This window comes from Dermacentor silvarum, chromosome 3, assembly GCF_013339745.2.
Source record: "Dermacentor silvarum isolate Dsil-2018 chromosome 3, BIME_Dsil_1.4, whole genome shotgun sequence".
Lineage (NCBI taxonomy): Eukaryota > Metazoa > Arthropoda > Arachnida > Ixodida > Ixodidae > Dermacentor > Dermacentor silvarum.
In genome coordinates, this window is record NC_051156.1 from 227,216,817 (window position 1) to 227,236,645 (window position 19,829).

Genomic DNA, 19,829 nt, shown 5'->3' on the forward strand with positions numbered 1-19,829 from the left:
AACATACTAGTTATCATCAAGCTTTGTTTCACATGTGAAGTAGAAGTTGGATGCATGTTGCATATATTGTGCATATTAATTATGACATATTTGTGCAATATAAGGTTAAAACTTGCTAATCTTTTCTCCTGGTTTTATTGATATTGAGCTTTAATACTAAAAGCTGAGGTGTTACTTTGGAAGGTGTAAGTGCCACCACTCGACTAAATTTTTAAGGAAATTTTAACTTGATATTGACAAGTAGTCCAGCTGAAGCAAGTTCTTGAGCATGTTGCTGTCCTTTGGAGACACAAGAAGCAAAAAGAAATCCACACACTGGGACCTCTTTCCTTTGGCATTTCCAGATAAGCCTCAAGAAGATAAGGACTCCTCAGACTCTTCAGATATGACACCTCTCCTAAACGGCTCCAGCTCCACCGTAGATGGCAAAAGTGGCCCTGCTTTGGGTGTGTCAATTTGTCTTCGGTCTGAAAGCCTTGATTCTTATGGCATTATACCGAAATAAGTTGCTTCATGATTTCTGTTTTCTGATTAATGTCAACTGAGGTGAACCGAGTTTATTTTTATTCTTTTTAATCATTCTTTTTTGCTTTGTATTGGCTTGTTTAGAAGGTCATAACAGTTTAGCAGTTTATTTTCATTAGCTTACTAAGTGTCTCAACTGTACTGTTTTGCTCATCTGCATCACAGTCCACAAGGTAAAGTCACCAAACAGCTTTCCCGTTTTACGAGGGATTGTGCTTTGATAATACTTTTAACTGTAATACTTGAATCAAACAGAAATAAAGGCAGAGTAGTGCAACAGCCTTTGCCTTTTCTTTCATGGTTGCTCCATAGCCATACTCTCACAAATGATCTCGTGTGTATTCAAAGCACTGACATAAATTTTGTAAACATGTATGTTTGCAGAAACTTGGTCTGATACTAGTAGTGAGAAAGATCTGTCGAAGGAGTACATTCTTGAAAAAGAAATCTGTGCCAAGCCACTGGATCTGAAGCTTTCCAAGCCACTTGACCTGAAGAGCATGTCAGCAAAGGATGGCCAGAAACCTGATCATGAATATCATGAAATAAGCGATGAGGAACAGATGGATGCTACCGAGAGTCCCAAATTTGAGGCGAGTGTTTCTTTGCAGGACTTGACAAACTATTATTGGAATCTTTAGTCATGTTTGCTTGCCAGGACAGAAACCTGTATTTTCTATGCATTAACTAAACAGCAGATACATTAATTAACCTTCTTGTGTTTCAGTAATGTGGAAAGTTGGGCGAGTTGGTGATTCATCATCATACCCTATTGGTATTCTTGTGTTTGCATGCAAGTAATTGAAAAGTAACATTGCGAATCACTTAAGGACTGAACTTGGAGGTTTTTGAGTAAGGATATGTTGTTTAATTATTTTAGGCACATAATCTTTTTGGCTGATTGAGTCACCATAACCATATCTGTGTGTCCTGTGTTTGACCTTGCGTGTTGTATCTTGAAAGTCTTTCAGGAAAATAATGTGATGTTTAAATTCTTGGTTGTTAAAAGTTAAACATTTCTGCACTCTATTGTATATCTCACTTTTTGGTTGCTATGTTAGTGTTGTTGCAAATATTACACAAAGAAAGTAATTTGCACCATCATTGGCTCAAACCCAGTCCACAGAGTGTTCCACAATTTACTTGCTTCTGCCCTCTTGCAGTCTCTGGACTTGGGCCCCTCATTGATGGACGAGGTGTTTCGAGCTCTCGAGACGACTCAACTCAACTTTGACTTTGACAAAGTGCCTAAAGACAGCTGTTTTGCTAAAAGTGAGCCTCCAAAGGAAATGCCCAAATCTGCAAGCGGAACCTTCAAGAAGAAGCAGCTTGCAGCAGTAAAGCCCATTTCGGCTGCTGAGGAACAGACGCTTGAAACAGCTATTGCAATAGCTAAAGAGGCTGCTGCACAGAGCATGCAGGAAATGGATGGTCGCTCAGAATCTGATGCCACACAGGACAGCCCGCGCACCCCAAGTTCGCCAAACAAGCGGAAATTCTCCTTCAAGTTCAAGTCAAGCCCCAAATTGGGAAGGCGCACTTTCTCCGAAGAAGCAGAGGCAATTCCTGACATCCAAGACTCTCTCTCGGAAGAGGCCAAAGAAGCGTACAATAGTCTCGTCGACAAGGTGCCAGAAAAACTAGTGGCAGTTGAACCAACACCGGCAGGAGCACCAGCACCCGCAACGGCAGCTGTCAGTGAACCCCTGGATGCAGGTGCCGACATGAACCCACTGAGGCGAATTAGAAGTGGCATCCAAATTCAGCCTCGCATCAGAGGCAACCGTCACGGCATCCCGAGCAGCTGCAGGCCCACCACTCCGCACACGGCTGCACTTGCACGCTTGGCTGCCAATGCTGTCAGCTCTGGCAACACACCAAGAAACGGGCTTGGAGCTCCACCGCCGCCGCCACCCTTGCAGCAGCAGCAGCAGCAGGCAGAAGCAGAAGCAAATCCTCTTCCACTGCCGCCAAGGGACCGTACAAAGCCTGCGCAAGTGCTGAAGCATCACCAACGGAAACACCCGCTGCTGCTGCTTCCCGGTACTGTTGCAGCAGAGACAGTGGACACCTGTAAGGACTCGGGCAGTGAGTCGCCTCCTGTGCAAGAGTCTGTGACAGTGCCGAGGCAGGCTTCTGTAAATGAGCGGATAGCTGCTGTTGAAGCAAGGACAAGCAGAAGCGAGGCCGAGCCACGGTTTCCCCCACCAAAGCCAATGCGAACGTGCAGGTTTGTTAGTGCTTGTTTAGCAGCAAACTTAAATATTGTGGGGTTTCACGTGCCAAAAGCACAATCTGATTATGAGGCGTGCCATAGCGGGGAACTCCGTATCAATTTTGGCCACCTGGGGTTCTTTAACGTGCACCTAAATCTAAATGCGTGAGCATTCTTGCATTTCACCTCCATCGAGCAGCAAACTTATGCCTATGATTCCTGTGTTTTAGGGAATCTTACATGGCAGTGCAAAGCAGAAAAATTTCCAACTCTATTGTTGCAGCACAAAGCAGAACTTCTCTGATGTTGCCTGTACATTCCTGCGTGAGTTAATATGCAAAAATGGTAATTCCATTTTGTGAACAAAAAAATTGTTTTGAGTGTTCTTTCTTGGTGCATTTTGTTGCTAAATTCTACCCGCCATGATGGCTTAGTGGCTATGGCGTTATGCTGCTAAGCACGAGGTCTCAGAATCAAATCCCGGCCATGGCAGCCGCATTTCGATGGGGGTGAAATGCAAAAACACCCGTGTGTTGCATGCACGTTAGATACCCAGGTGGTCAAAATTTCCAGAGTCCCCCACTACAGCATGCCTCATAATAATATTGGGGTTTTGGCACGTAAAACCCCATAATTTAATTGTTAAATTTGCCTTTATGACATGCTCTTTTGCATTATGATATTGCAGCACGAAAGTTGCTCTTACTAATGTAGGTATTGATTTATTTTCAGTAACCCAGATGATTCATTCGAGAACCAGATTCAGGAAGAAATTGACAGCCTAGACCATCTCACAACAGCTGATGCTCCATCACCACCAACCATCTATAAGAACAGTGACCACGTCAGTTGTGAAGATCTCCTCGAGTTTGCCATGGACAGGCCTAATGCAAAAAGGTTGGACTTCTTGGAACATAATTTTGTGTGTTATGTGAGACTTATATCTAATGGTTTGGAGTACCCTAAGACTAACTTTAAATGACTTTTTACACATTCACTAATAGTGTTGTAAAAAGCAGCCAGCCCTTGGACATAATTTCTTTTTTGTCTCAAGCACTTGTTGAAGTTTTTGCTGTGAGCAGCAGTTATGAGCTAAGAAATAAGATAAATGTGTCTGTCTGTTCACATGTTCACTCAAATATTCTTATAGAGCAAATAGTTATCCAGTGGTGTGAGGAATCGGATACTATTTTGTACCTTTTAGTTATTTATGTTAAAAAAAAGTTAGGCGACAAGATATTTGCATAAGAGGAAATATATTGTTATGAGCCATGCACCTATCCTGCGGACGAATTAGAAGTGGCATAGCAGACGAGAAAAAGGACGAGGTGTATTCCGGCCTGCCATCTTTGTTGTTGTGGTGCCACTCGCTGTCACTTGTAAGTATTGTATATAAACCCTTTTTCACATCTCCCCCTAACATCTTTAGTGGAGGTTCTGTAAGTATCAAAGCCTCTCGCATTTCCTTATTTCTTCAAAATGTAACAGATTACCTGTCGCACAATTAACATGTGGTTAGCATTGTTAAATTTTTCTGTAAATCCACCCCTTATGTAACACCCCCTAGAGGTGTCCTTAAGGTAATAAAGTAAAGGGAAGTGATGCATATTCTTTTTCAAAGGTAACATACAAACTTGAGCAACAATGATGGTTTTGCAAGATTGAACAATTGAAGCTGCGAGGATGAATTTTCAAGCTGATATAAGCATCAGGATGCTGCAGCAGCTTGAAAAGAAGTGGACTGCCACTTTTATTGCACTGTCTCCGGGATTGGCCCACTTTTCATCACGCATCTCCAAGATCGACCCAGTGTACTATTGCACCATCCCCAGGACCAGCCCAACTTACTCGGCAAGAAGCCGATCGAGCAGATGCACCACACCCCAGGAAAGAAGGCACAGAAAGCTTCACTTTAATAAAGGAATTAATGTGTTGCCGTATATTTGTTATACTGTAAATATGTGCCTGTACCACTCCCATTTGTTGTTTTATTGCATAATTCCATAGAGAACAGCCGTCACATTTCTAGTGGTAATACAGACATATAAGCTGATTTGTTATGAGTGCTGTCCTGGGCGTGAGCTATTCAACAAGACAGCTGCAGCAGCTGCCATGGAGCATAGTCGTGGAGGGGTTTGTGTTTAAAGCAAAGAAAGCGTTGCTTTAAAACGTGAAGCAGAAGACTGTAGAAGCTTGAAAAGGTGCAATGTATGCCATTGCTTGTGGTTCCAGAACAACTCTTTTCAAAACCAAGTGAGCGTGTATTGAGGAGGCTTACATGCGCACCGTAATTGAGTTAACTTAAGGGAAGAGTCACTGGAGTCTGGTGGTTTTCTCCCTATCTATGCCTATCATAGTGTAGCAGTCATAGCAGTAAAACTGACCGCTAAGAAATCGCATGACCTGAAAACCTGCTGGTCTGAGTGGTTGGATCAGTTCCCGAGCTTTGCTTAAACTGCAGTGTTCAGATCCGACAGACCCACTTTGTTTTAAATTTTAACAAAGGTGCATTAGGCTGCTAATGTGAATGATCACTTTAGTGCCCATGTGTGGCACTGTTTAGGGTCACTTTGCAAACAACGAAGTACATAGCTGTGTAGGTTCAGCTGGCATTGCACAACTTTAATTTTGAACCAACACCTGAAACATTTGAAAATTGCTTATGCAAGTGGCCCAGCATCTTCAAGGTACCAGTGCCCATAGAAGTTACTTCTACGAGTTGTAGTATCATTTCTTGACGGCACCTATGGCATCACAGACTACAGTATTTGCAGTGACTGTCTTTTTTGCACGTCTCCTTGACAGGACTCAAGGCCCTGCACGAGGCGTTGACTCTGATGAGGTCCGAATCATGCAAAAAGTGCTTGCAAAAGAGGTAAGCACACACACTTACTGCCTGGGTCATCATGCTGTTGGAATGCTAACAATGTTATTTTGTTAAGTTAGCTAAACCAGGGGGGAGGAGGCTGCTATTCTGCAAGTGTCCACCTATGGACTGTCCATTCTATCCATTTCGGCCACTGCTCAGTGGATGGAGCTGTACCAGTGAGGAGACTGGCTGCGGTGCCTGCCTCCTCCTCACTGGTACCCCAGCCCAGCCAATCAGCACATCAGCAGCAGCCATATGGGACACTCTACTAGAGGTACACTTAGACTACCCCCCAGGCTCCACCTAGAACAGTGAACCTGTGATCATGCCTCCTATTTGTAGCGCATGCCATTGAGCCTTAAAATTTAAACATTTATCGATATTGAAGTGGAAGCTTTAGCCTGAGGCCATTTTTGATTTCTTTATCCAAATTCATATGAAATACAGAAATGTCAGATTACTGCTTGCTTATTTATTTATTTGTTGAAATACCTTCAAGGCTGATACGGCGTTACAGGAGAGGGTTGGGCAATATGTACAGATATAACAGGAAATACAGTAGTTATGCATTAACAAAAAACGTATACATTTCAGCATATACATTCAATGCATGAATAATTAATACCTTCTTCAGGAAGCACAGCAACAGGAAGTGGACCTGGAAAAGCCCTAATGGAGAAACAAGAAATGAAATAGATTTCATACTCTGTGCTGATCCCAGCATAGTGCTGGATGTAGAAGTGTTAGGTAGGGTAAAGTGCAGTGACCATAGGTTAGTGAGGTCTAGGATTTCTCTCAATTTGAAGAGAGAAAGAATAAAATTAGTCAAAAAGAAACAGGCCAACCTAGACGCATTAAGGGTAAAAGCAGACCAATTCAGGCTGGTGCTTACAACCAAATATGCAGCTTTAGAACAGGAAGATAAAGACAACATAGAGGTAATGAATGAAACCGTAACTAGGCTGATCTCAGCAGCAGCTATTGAAGTGGGAGGTAAGGCACCAAGGCAACCAGTAGGTAAGCTCTCCCAAGTAACAAAGGACCTAATAAAGAAACAGCAAAACATGAAAGTGTCAAACTCGAGAGACCAGATAGAATTCGCTGAACTGTCAAAACTGATCCACAAGAAAAAAGTAAGCGATATTCAAAATTATAACGTGGAAAAGATTAAGGAAGCAGTAAAATATGGACGCAGCATGAAATCAGTGAGAAGTAAACTTGGTATCGGACAAGGCAAAATGTATGCACTAAAAAATAAGCAGGGTAATATCATCAGCAATTTCGATGACATTCTAAAAGCAGCGGAAAAATTCTATACCATCCTGTACAGTACCCAAAGCAGCCAAGCTACCTTCATTCGAAGTAGTGATGAACAGGATAGAAGGGGCTCCTTCTATAACTAGCGATGAAGTTAGAAGGGCCTTGAAAGACATGACCAGGGGAAAAGCTGCTGGAGAAGATGGAATAACAGTCAATTTAATCAAAGATGGAGGAAATATCATCCTTGAAAAGCTTACGGCTCTTTATACGCAATGCTTCACGACTTCAAGTGTACCAGAAAGCTGGAAGAACACCAACATTATACTCATTCACAAGAAGGGAGACGTTAAAGAATTGAAGAATTATAGACCCATTAGCTTGCTTTCAGTATTGTATAAAATAGTCACCAAGATAATTTCCAATAGAATCAGGGCAACACTTCAGCTAACCAAGAGAACAGGCTGGCTTCAAGAAGGGATATTCTACGATGAATCATATCTATGTCATCAATCAGGTGCAGTGTAGACCGCTTATAACGTAAGTCGCCAGAGTTGTGAATATCTGCACTATAAGCGGTACCGCACTATAACCAAAACAATGATTTTCAAGCCCTGCACGTATGCAAAACATGTAGACCAAGCAGCCGTGCGTATCCGAGATTCGAAGCGTGCGACTGGGAGTTTTGCATCCGTTTAAATTTACGAACGTTGAAAGGTTAATGTCCAAGTACCCACGATCTTCACATGAAGCAGACAAAGTAGTAATCTAAAGAAATGTCTCAGTTTCGCCCGAAAGGCAAAGCATCAATTGTGACAGCAAGTTAGTAGAGAGCTATAAGGAGTAGGGATAGTAGTTTTATTGGCTGCATAAACTTGAAATATTTGCTTACTAACTGAATTAACAAGCGTGTTGTCAACGTGCACAAGCAAACATGAATAGACTCCGATGACCTCAGACAGCCACTGTCAAAACGCGGGCATGGGGAAATGCGGCCACCGCAGCGAGCAGAGGTTCGTGCGGTCTATCGCTTCAATGGAAACTGAGCGGCATAAGCACAGCGTATACAAAGGTCGGAGCCGTGTGGAGATCGATTTCAAGATACAGTGCGTGCGACAACGCCGACAGCTGACACTGGTGCGAACGCATTTGTTGGCAAAGTAGAAGCCGGACCCCCCCCCCACCTCCCTCCCTCCCTGCCTCCCGTGCTGCCTTCCCACTTTACTCCTTTCGCATGGGGGATTGCGTCGCCAGTTCCCCTTGCCCCAGTTGCAAGATATGCATTTGGTGCCGCAGCACAGCGTCGCCCTCACTTCCTCCCTCCCATACCTTCACGGCCTTTCGCGCAGTGGAAGTCGCATTTGTGCTCTCCGTGAAGGCGCGCGTCTCCCGCACGCTTTCATTTGCACATACAGCGCGCAGCATCATTTTATCGCCCTTGGACTCATGCTCCACGTCTCATGCTCCTCCTCCGCATCGCCCCCGTTGATCTCCTCTCCCATCGGTGGGCGCACCTCGTTGAGAAGCGTGCTCGCTACTGCCCTTGTCGGCGAGATTTTCCCGCGGCAACCGCATTATAACCGGTATTTCGTCGCACGCGGCTGCACTGTAAGCGGTATGCGTATACATGGAGTTCTATGGGAAAATTAACGGGAGTCTGAAAAGATCATACTATATCCGGTCCTGCACTGTAAGCGGTTACGTTATAAGTGGTCTATACTGTAATAGAGAAATCTGCGGAGTGCAATGAACCTCTCTATATGACTTTCATAGATTATGAAAAAGCATTTGATTCAGTAGAGCAAGGAGTACAGGAGGCATACGTGAATATATTGGCAAATATCTACAAGGATTACACAGCAACCTTGGTTCTCCACAAGAAAAGTATAAAGATACCTATTAAGAAAGCGGTCAGGCAAGGAGACACAATCTCTGCATGCTTAGAAGTATTCAAGCTCTTAGACTGGGAAGGCTTAGGAGTGAGGATCAACGGCGAATATCTCGGCAACCTTCGGTTTGCAGTTGACATTGTCCTATTCAGTAACAATGGGGACGAATTACAACAAATGATCGAGGTCCTTAACCGAGAAAGTGTAAAAATGAGCTTGAAGATTAATATGCAGAAGACAAAGATAATTAGTAACAACTTGATGAGGGCTAGTTGGTTCATAGTAAAGTTCACACAAAGATAATGTTCAATAGCCTGGCAAGGGAACTAAAATTCAGGATTGCCAGTCAGCCTCTAGAGTCTGTAAAGGAGTACGTTTATCTAGGTCAATTACTCACAGGGGACCCTGATCATGAGAAAGAAATTTACAGAAGAATAAAATTGGGTTGGAGTGCATACGGCAGGCATTGCCAAATCCTGACTGGGAGCTTACCACTGTCGTTGAAAAGAAAAGTGTACAATCATTGCATTTTACCGGTGGTAACATATGGGGCAGAAACTTGGAGGTTAACAAAGAAGCTCGAGAACAACTTAAGGACCACACAAAGAGCGATAGAACGAAAAATGTTAGGCTTAACGTTAAGAGACAGGAAGAGAGTGGTATGGACCAGAAAGCAAACGGGGATAGACGATATTCTAGTTGACATTAAGAGGAAAAAATGGAGCTGGGCAGACCATGTAATGCGTAGGATGGATAACCGGTGGACAATTAGAGTTACAGAATGGATACCAAGAGAATGGAAGCGCAGTCGAGGACAGCACAAAACTAGGTGGGGTGCTGAAATTAAGAAATTTGCAGGTGCAAGTTGGAATCAGCTAACGCAAGACAAGGGTAATTGGAGATTACAGGGAGAGTCCTTCGTCCTGCAGTGGACATAAATGTAGGCTGATGATGATGATGTGTTGGTTCAAGTAATGTTGATTCCACGTCTATTGTCTGCTTGGATGGTTCTTTCATCTTGACTTTAGTGGAATGTGTGCTGCAGCTAGCTTAGGTTTCTGTCTTAAAATGTTTGTCTTGTTGAGGCAATGCACGTAGTTATGTTGTAGGCTGCATCATCTTATTGTACAGTCGAACTCGGATATATCGAACCCACATATAACGAATTATTGTGTATAACGAACAGCAGTAAAATCGCCTCGAAAATTTTTGTATAACATTTTTATTATAATATATCGAATTACGAACTTTTTGAGATCCCCTTCAAATTCGATATATCTGAGTTGGATAGACAGCTGGGCTGGTTGGAACAGCATTTGTCCCATGTCCATCGTCTTGTGTTGCTGGCACTTTCCATGTTAGTTCATTTATACGAGGTCTGTTAGAAAAGTATCCGAACTTTGGCTGAAGAAAAAAAACCCGCATAAATGGAGCCTTGGAAACCTAATCGCCCTCAAATAGTCTCCTTGGGACTCCACACACTTCTCCCAGCGGTGCTGCCATTGTTGGAAGCATTCCGAGAACGCCTCTTTCGGAATGGAGTTTAGCTCAGCTGTCATTGCAGCCATATAATGTCCTCTCTTGTCTGAAATCGCGCTCCTTTCAATGGCCTCTTGATTTTGGGAAACAGCCAGAAGTCGCAGGAGGCCATATCAGTAGAGTAAGGAACCTATTGAACTACAGGAGTCTGGTTTTTTGCCAAAAAAGTCTGAATCAAGTGTGAGGAATGTGCAGGAGCATTGTCGTGATGGATGCGCCAATTTCCTGTTGACCACAACTCCAGTCTTGCGCCGCACAGCATCACGTAGGCGATGGAGGACATCCCTGTAGTACTCTTTGGTGATTGTTTGACCCTGTGGTGCGTACTCATGGTGTACCATGCCGCCGAAGTTAAAGAAAGCAGTCAGCATCACTGTGACGTTGCTGCGCACTTGGCGGGCCTTCTTTGGTCTTGGTGATGTGGAATGCTTCCACTGTGGTGACTGGGATTTGGTTCCGGGTCGTACCCGTACACCCAAGAGTCGTCACCAGTGATTATGGTGTTCATGCAGTCGGGGTCACTGTTTGTGGAATCCAGCATGTCCTGTGAGACTTCAACACGAAGTTGCTTTTGCACCGTAAGCAGCTTCGGCACGAATTTCTCCGCAACTCTCTTCATGGCCAAATCTTCGGTCATAATGGAATGTGCAGAAAAAGTGCTGATGCCCACCTCTGCCGCAATTTCTCGGATAGTCACACGGCGGTCCCGTATCACCACAGCGTTCACTTCGGCAATGACTTGGTCATTTCGGCATTTTGATGGCCGACCTCTCCACCGATGTGCGGCCGTCTTTAAACCGGTTGTACCACTCCTTAATCTGTGTGCTGCTCATTGCATCGTCACCGTAAGCCGTCTGAATCTTCTGAATGGTTTCCATTTGGCTGTCGCCCAGTTTCTGGCAAAATTTGATGCAGTAGCACTGCTCCAGTTGCTCCGTCATTTTCCTTGCAATAAAAAAACCGACGAGAGCACTGCGCACTACCTTACTCAAATGCTGCGTCCCAGCGACTGACGCTATTGGCAGGCGGGAAACAATTCGTGCATGCGCACAAAGGTTCAAGGTCGGCTGATGGAAGCACGCTTGTTTCATATCTATCAGGTGTTCACAAAAAAAAATAAGGTCGGATACTTTTCTAACCGACCTCGTATACTGAACAGTATTCCTTATTCTGTACTTAGTACTTGAAATCACTGCAATGCCAAAAAAAAAAAAAAAAAAAAAACCTGACGAAGTCTTTTTGCCGAAATGTTGGCTCCAGGCTGAGGCTTCTGTCGTTTGGCCACTTTTAATCCCTTCAGGCTTCTTGTAATCCCTTTGTTTTGTGCCACACCAGACAATCTGGGTTGTGGAGAAAAGATGGGGCCGCCCTGCTTCTAGGCACAGTAACCATTCTGTTTCTCGCACACAGCGTGTTGGTGCAGAGGAGTGCCTTGTGGCCCTAAATGAAGTGGACTGGGATGTGCACAAAGGAATCAAGTGGCTGCGGCTTCAGCAGCAGCTGTTGCAGCGGCATGGCTTGACTTTCCCAGCTGATGCCTGCTCCCACGCCCTGGAGCAGAGCGGATGGAATGTCTTGCAGGCCACCAACCTCCTCAGAGCCACACAGGCAAGCACCTTAGATGACACCACCGAAGTTTGATGTTTGAATCTGGCAAGAAATTTACTTGGGAGCTGTGGGGGAGGAAGGGAGTGTGTGAGGGTGTACAGATGTTCTGCTACACAAACTAGTAGCCCCAAATGATGAATTTTATTAGTGAAGCACACTCCATACATTATTGTTCACTACCACCACATACTTCGCAGAATAGCACCTTGGTTCTACTTTTGGTTACAGGATTCATGAATTGTGCACACAAAATGCCACACAAGTTTACCAAAAATATATTTGGCCTTTATAAGGACCTAAGAAGGAGCAAGTAGTTGAAAATGCAAACAGGTAGATGCTGAGCTGTTGAACAACGTCATATTTGTCACTGGTATTGCAAAGATTGGCCTCTAATTTTACTTGTGTGGATCCATCTAAGTAAAACAATTAAAAAAGTAGAACTAATCAGTTGTATTCCTTTTGAAGTTTCCTTTTACTTCAGAAAGAAAACTGCAGGTCAAAACACATTCTTGCATGCATCCTATAAGGAACAGTCTTGCGAACATTCTGCTCACCCTTCTTGGCTCAGGTGACACAGATAGCATGAGTGAGTGCAGGCCATTTACACTGTCCAGTCCACAGTATCGCATCGTGCCTGGTGAACAGACAAAGTGAGCCAGAAATGCCACTGCTCCTATTGTTTGCATGTAGCACAGTAGTAATGGGGCAAAGAAACAATTTAAGTCATGCAGTTTGCCACAGTGTTCTTATATGTATTGAGCAGTAAAATGTGCTGCTGCTCTTTATGCTTGTCATTTTTCACATCTGAACTGCTGCTATATTCTTCATGGAAGCTTATGAGGTTTGTTGGAGGTTCATAAATGGCAAGTGTCCTGGTTTTACGTTAATTTTACATTACATCTGTGGAGCCAGCTTCGATAGTGGCACGGGTGCCTTATGCTTTTGTATATGTTGTTTGCAGATTCTCGAGAATTTAAGTACAGCCTGTGGCCATAGATGTTTTGCAGTGTTATTTGTGCCTACTGCTTTGTGCTTGTCTTCTGTAGCAGATGGTAGACACGCTGATGTGCATGTGTGTGTGTGTGTGTGTGTTTGCCTGAACAGTGTCATAACTGTCTGCTTTACACTTTAGGAAAGCAATGAAAGAGGTGCCTTCAGAAGGTGGTGATGCTCTTATGTAATTTTCTTTTCTGTGTGCAGTTGTAGCGGCAAATGTTTTGTGTCTAACATGTGCTTCGAAACAAGAGCATGTTTTGCTTATGCTGTAAGCTTCACTTACTTGGGCACTCGAGTATGGAAAGTGTTTATTAGCTGAACAGCTCTTCAAAAATAGGTGCTCTAGGCATTCTATCTGCGATAGGAGAAATCTGGGAAGAAGTAAATTGGCTGTGCAACAGGCACGAAGCAAATAGCTGTCAAAATAATCTGTAGTCTGGTTCTGGTGCAGTGCAGATGGGTCGTTACTGCTTAGAAGAATTGCACATGTTGCTTTAATGGAAAGGATAATCAAAAGCATTTAACTAGTATTTGCTTTTTCACATTGTGCATGGAGTGAGCCACAAACACCAGACATCATTAGAAATGTCAGTTCTGGGAAAAAGTTGAGGCATATACATTGCACATACATTCTACACGTACAGTCAACATGGAGTTTTATGCTGACATACTGCCACTTATGTGTGCTACTTTTGCAAAAATACATCAAGCGCAGGACATATACAAATTCAAGCAGCTCTCTTGTATGCACAGAAGAATTCTAAATCTCAGCTGATAATGTACATTTTTACTCTGCCTCCACTCTTTACCTCTATGCCATTCAGATACTTACTATACAGGCATACTGTGGCTATTGTCAACCTGCGCACAATATTGTCCTAAAAAATCATTGTGTAGCTACTGTGAAATTGCACCCACGTAAGTGCATCTGTGTTTTCAGTGCAATGTATTATGGCACCACATAGGAGATAGTTTCTAAAATACATTTAAAAAACTGTCAGGTGTTTGTGGCTTACCATATATACATAGATATGAGCATCATATGCATGCTACTTGCGTAACAGTAGTTACCTAAATAGCAATAGCAATGCCTGTTTATCATAACTGCTTTTACAGGCGCTGCAAGATCTTAGCAGATGATTTCTTTTTGTACTTTGTTGCAGTGATATTTACTTTACTGCAAGTGTACAATAATGAGTCCAAGTATTTAGGCCTATGGATCTATAAATGCCATAAAAACTTGTCAAAAAATTACCTTTCCCATGTCTGGCTTTTGTTGTGCTTGTTATGTTGTGCCGTACAGTGTTTCGTGCTGTAAGCTTTCTCTTTTGCATCTAATTCCTTTTTTCATAGACCTCAGTGCCTCACATAGAAGCTGTTTTGTTTGTGCCAAGCACAGTCTGTGTTCATTTTTTAACAGGGTCATCTAGGATTTAGGTCATAGATGCCCTGCATCTGTAGACACATGATTGAGTTCATTTCGAAATATTAAAAGAGAATGCAGGTAGTCAGTATTTCAAGTTACACAAGTAACTCATTACGCATTACGCAAGTTACTCATTATGCATGTTCTTCACTGCTTAAGTATATTGTAGAATTTAAATACCTCCCTGTGAAGCATGTGCCATTCTCGTCATATATAATTGGTTGTCATTCCAAAGTTGCCTGCTTTGTTCTATTTCTCCAACAAACAGCTTCATTCGAATCCTCCTTTGGACATGCATGTTGGCAAGGGTGTTGGTAGAAAACCAAATGTGAAACATAGTTTGCTGTGGCATTTGCACACCACAGGCAATGCTTTGTGTTTTCTGCACAGGATACAAAAGTGCCTTGCTTTTGTCATAAGTAGGTTTTAGTTTTGTGCTCCTGATAGTGAACCAGTGAAGCATGAGCACTTGCAGTGTCTGAAAGTTCTCAACACTGAATGCAACCTAGCTTTCTTAGAGCAATGGGCAATGCTTTATTTCGCCTGTCAGTGCTGTCAAGAAAAAGAGCCCGTTAGTGTAAATATATTTATGAATAGGCTTTTCTAAGTGTTAGGTTTGCCTTGTGCAAGTTTGTATATGTTCAATGTATGCTTGAACCTATGTATTCTGTGAGCAGTGTTGTTTTGACAGGCTGCATGTCCTTGCAGATTTTAATTCACACAGTTAGCTGCCTCATACTTAGTCCTTGTGCTTGGCTGTTTGCTTATAGGTACTATTTAATAATTCACAAGCAGCTACATTCAGGCAATTTTCTTTGACTGATTGATAATAATCTTCGTCTTTTGAAACATATTTTATCTAAGTTTCTAGAGATGCAGATTATTAATAGTTTGATATGCTAACCTTTTACACTGAAACGGAAGCAAGCTGAACAACTAAACTTGCATTCCTGCGTCATACATCAGCTTTGTTTGACTGCTGAATTGAAATCTTGGCAGCTGTATGTTCAACATGCCTTCCGTACATGTGCAAGTGTGTTTTTGACCTTGTGCGAGTTGCCCTTGTGAGAAAGCAAGAAAACCACGTGTGTTCAGATGCAAAACACGCTTTCAATCTGGCTATGCATGATTGCTAATCATGTGGAAAATATTTTGGCTTGCAGTTGTTCTCTCACCTTGCTTTTAAGAATCTCAAAGTGGTGCCAGTTTTTTTTTTCCCCATCTCACTTTGCACTTAAAAATAAAATTCCCCCAATTCTATTCTGCAAGTTTGTGTCCTGCTACAACAGAGATATTTAATTTAAATTACTAACGGAAGCATCTGTCTATTTGGCATTGAAATTGCTTAGCTACCAGTGTTCTTTATATAAAGTTTTAAACTAATTTAAGCTTGTAACTTTGTAACTAAGCACCTTGAGACAAGACAGGGTTTTTGTTTAATTTGCAATGTACGAGTGTCTGGAATGATCTGAATGCTACTTGCTGCTGTTTGCAGCAGCTTTGCAACAGTTCTACTTAGCATTGCATGTTGTGAATAAAATGTTTGATGAACGCAAGCTTCTGTGTCATCAAAGCAAGTCACTGTGCACGCATCATTAGTATTCATAGGCTAAGCTTGCACAGTGAAATCTTTTTGCCGCCACTGGGAAAATGTTTTTAGAACTAATAGACAGCTTTAGAATGAACAGGGTGTCTACAGACTTTCATACGAACATGCTGCCAAGGGTTATGAAATTCAGCTTATTTAAGTATGTGCAAAGCTCGGTCTAAAGTTGTCTGAAAGTACCTACCAGGAAAATGTTGTAGATCCACGTAGACCCTCACCATTGGCAGGAAAATAGTATAATGACGTAAAATGTAACACGAACAAGTAAGCCATACTCACGTTGCATACTGAATTTACTGTTACTAAACATTTATGCAAATCGATGAAATCATAATTATGCAGTTTACACTACTGTTAGCCATGTGTGAGTGTTTCTTGGTGTTTAAAATCAGTACTTTTATAAGCCTTTAGGTTTTTGCTCTTCCTAGTTTGAGATTGAAGCAACTTAACAGAACTGACATTTGCAAGAGTTGTGTAAGGAACCCAGCACAAACGGACACACAAACTAGAAAGAAGCAATGGGAAAGGTGGTGGGCTTGCCACGCTGAAATTTGTTAGAACCAAAACTATTTTTATATGTACAGTCTAGTTATGTGAACACTTGGAACACAGAGCGAAAGCCAAGAAAAAAGTTGTGCACTGCATTACACTCTGAATTGTTACAAGAACAAGCACGGTGCCATTTATTGATGCATCCTCACATCAAAGCCAGACTTCAAAAACATGTGCAAGGTAAGATCAGGGCCTGAAGATTCAATTCTTTGCCCGGTAATGACACCAAAGGGTGACTGATGCTCTTCCATATGTGGTATGCCTCGAGCAAATGGTACACGCCGAGCAACTTGGAAGTTGCTGGACAAGTGAATGCACACATAGATGACATGCATGCTGTCACCATGTCAAATGACATGGGCCACGGGGAAGATGAACGCTCCTGGGCACGACACGGCAACATCGGCACTTATCGACATCTGCGGTGGTCCCAATGAACCCTGCGTCATGATGCCCGCTCCAATGCCGACGTCGATTACGTCATGTCACGTGGTCCATTCTCAGGCTATAAGAAGCCCATCGAGCCAGCTCTTCATCAGTGGGCTTGGCAACAGCGCTGGCGGCAACATGCTTAGAAACCCGCTTTGCTTCGCTATCCAGGTTAGTGGCTATTTGCCTATGAGTTGTTACCGAAGCGACAACCGTTTCCTGGTGCTGTTGCCTTGCCCACTGTGCGTCAAAAGGTTTTTAAATTGTGTTTTGCCGGCCAACAATGATCTGTTATCTTGTGGTGACATCGAGGCCAATCCTGGGCCTTCTGAGCTGGAAAAAATGTTATCCGAATTATTGCAAGGTCAAAAAATTATCAGTTCGACTGTTGAGGGCATTGAGTGTGCGCAGAAGGAAATAGAAAAAAAGCTTACCGGAATAAATGAACGCATTGATGGTATTGATGAGCAGTTACAAAAATTGAATGGTCTAGCCGGGAGGGTTCAGAATATGGAATCAATAGTCTCGAAACTTGAATCTCAGGTGTTGGGGCTTCGGGACCAGATGGATGACATAGAGAACAGAGGTCGCAGAAACAATTTGGTAATATATGGTCTTGACGAGCGAAATACTGAGTCAAACGATGAACTAGTTAAAAAAGTACAAGAAGACATTTTTGTGAAACATTTCGGCAGGGAGGTAGTTGGCATTGAAAGATGTCATAGAATAGGAAAAAAGAAACATGTAGGTCACGTCCTGTTATATTAAAAATTCTCGACTATCGCGAAAAAATGGCCATATTGAAATCGGCGCATAAACTAAAGGGGACACATATATCCTTATCTGAAGACTTTTCCAAACGGCTTCGAGACATAAGGCAGAAGTTATGGAAGAGAGCGGCAGGAGAGAAAGCAAATGGTGCGAAAGTAAAACTCGTTTATGATAAGTTGAGCATCAATAATATCTTGTTCGGTTGGGATGAAAGGAAAAATGTACGATTTCAGATAACCAAGGCAAGGACTGACTGACACCAGAACCCTAACATCCGGTCTCTAAAGATAATAAATATTAATTGTAGGAGCGTAATTAACAAGGTCGCGGAGTTGGAGGCTCTTGTCCTTTCACACGATCCTGCCGTCACAATTATAACAGAGACTTAGCTAAATGACTCCATATATGATAGCGAGCTTGTCCCATCTGGATACAGTGCGTTTAGGAAAGATCGAGACGGTAGAGGTGGAGGCGTCAGTATCCTTTTCAAGTCGTCACTTAACATCCTGCGAATGCCGAATATACGCAATGTTGAAGGTATCTTTTGTAAAGCGTATTACAATGGCATCAGGTACATTATAGGTGCTATATACAGACCACCGAACACTCCAGTTTCCATGTTTGATGAACTAGATAAATATTTGCGAGCAAATATAAAGACTAATGACCGAATTATTCTTTCAGGGGATTTTAATCTGCCTAACATACACTGGCCAACATTCACGCTCACAAAGCACGATCTTGTTGGAGAAGCCATGCTAAACATTTGCTATACATATGATCTGCTTCAAGTTGTGTAGGACTATACCAGAATTCAGGGACCTTCTAAGTCTTTAGACTTATTCTTTGTCAGCGGATCCATTGATGCTCGAACAAGCTGCGAGGTATTTCCAGGAATTTGACCACCAAGCCGTGCTACTAACCCTAAGCAATACTGCACTTGATAAAAAATTGCAACGTTTATCTTTCCCCGATTTCTCTCGGGCAGATGACGTTTCAATTATTGATACTCTTGCATTTCATTTTAATGAGTTTGAAAACAGCAGATGCGATGTAAATGAGCTTTGGATCAGGTTTAAAAATATTATAAATGACTGTATTAACTCTTTTGTACCAGGAATTACAAAAAAGAAGAAACATAAAAACCCCTGGATTTCTCGTAAAGCGCTCCAGTTGAAAAGATGGCTAAAACGATTAAAGAAAACAATGAAGAACACAAATTTGCATTGCAATGGTAACGAAGTCAGTGAATTAACTTCAAAGCTTAAGCACCAAGTCAGTAGCGATAGGCAGCGCTACTATGGCGACTTATTGCCAAGTTACATCGCATCGGCTCCTGAGAAATTTTGGAGGAGCATTAGTCCTAAATCAGAAGAGTGTGATGTCTTTGACGTGAATGGCAAGTTGACTGATGATAACAGGAAATTGCAAACCTATTTAATGCACACTTTAAGTCTGTCTTCACTCGAGATAATAACATTTTACCGTACTACGACGCAGTCCTGCCTCCTATACCTGATGTTAAGATAACTGAACAGGGCATTTTTAATATGCTACTTAATCTAGATATTAGAAAATCTTCTGGCCCAGATGACATTCCGAATGGTTTTCTTAAACGCTATGCGGAATGGGTGTCCAAATATTTACATGTTTTGTTTGTGAAATCCTTGCAATTAGGCCAAGTGCCGAGCGACTGGAAGACCGCCAGAGTTAAGCCACTCCACAAAACCGGGAATAAGCAGCACATTCAGAACTACCGCCCTATTTCATTAACTTCAACTGCATGCAAACTTTTGGAACACATCATTCACAAACACATTTCGGAATTCCTTGAGAAACATAACTTTCTAACAACCCATCAGCATGGATTCCGAAAAGGCTATTCAACAATAAACCAATTGGTAGAAACAGTGCATGACTTCGTAAATAATATAAACAACGCTAAACAGACAGACGCCATATTTATGGATTTTTCCAAAGCTTTTGATAAAGTCTCTCATCATAAACTACTCCATAAATTAAACAAAATTCTTAAAAATCATAAGCTGATTAACTGGATTTCAGATTACCTCAGTGCCCGTAAACAATTCGTTACTTTTAAGAATCAGGACTCTAATCATCTCTCCGTTGACTCTGGCGTTCCCCAG

The 19,829-nt window shown here is 42.4% G+C and overlaps 2 protein-coding genes across 3 annotated transcripts in view; one reads left to right on the forward strand and one right to left on the reverse strand.

Annotated features, from left to right (window-relative positions):
• Nucleotides 1-15,875, forward strand: part of LOC119446825 (activated Cdc42 kinase-like) — a 102,163-nt gene extending 86,288 nt beyond the window's left edge. For both annotated transcript variants that reach the window (XM_037711386.2, XM_049664439.1), the window contains exons 12-17: nucleotides 345-446; nucleotides 910-1,118; nucleotides 1,689-2,755; nucleotides 3,473-3,637; nucleotides 5,546-5,615; nucleotides 11,705-15,875. In XM_037711386.2, the coding sequence (XP_037567314.1) occupies nucleotides 345-446; nucleotides 910-1,118; nucleotides 1,689-2,755; nucleotides 3,473-3,637; nucleotides 5,546-5,615; nucleotides 11,705-11,935 (1,844 nt within the window). In that variant the 3' untranslated portion in view covers nucleotides 11,936-15,875. The remainder of the gene's footprint in view (nucleotides 1-344; nucleotides 447-909; nucleotides 1,119-1,688; nucleotides 2,756-3,472; nucleotides 3,638-5,545; nucleotides 5,616-11,704) is intronic.
• Nucleotides 1-19,829, reverse strand: part of LOC119446831 (septin-1) — a 610,438-nt gene that overhangs the window by 561,242 nt on the left and 29,367 nt on the right. The window lies entirely within an intron of this gene.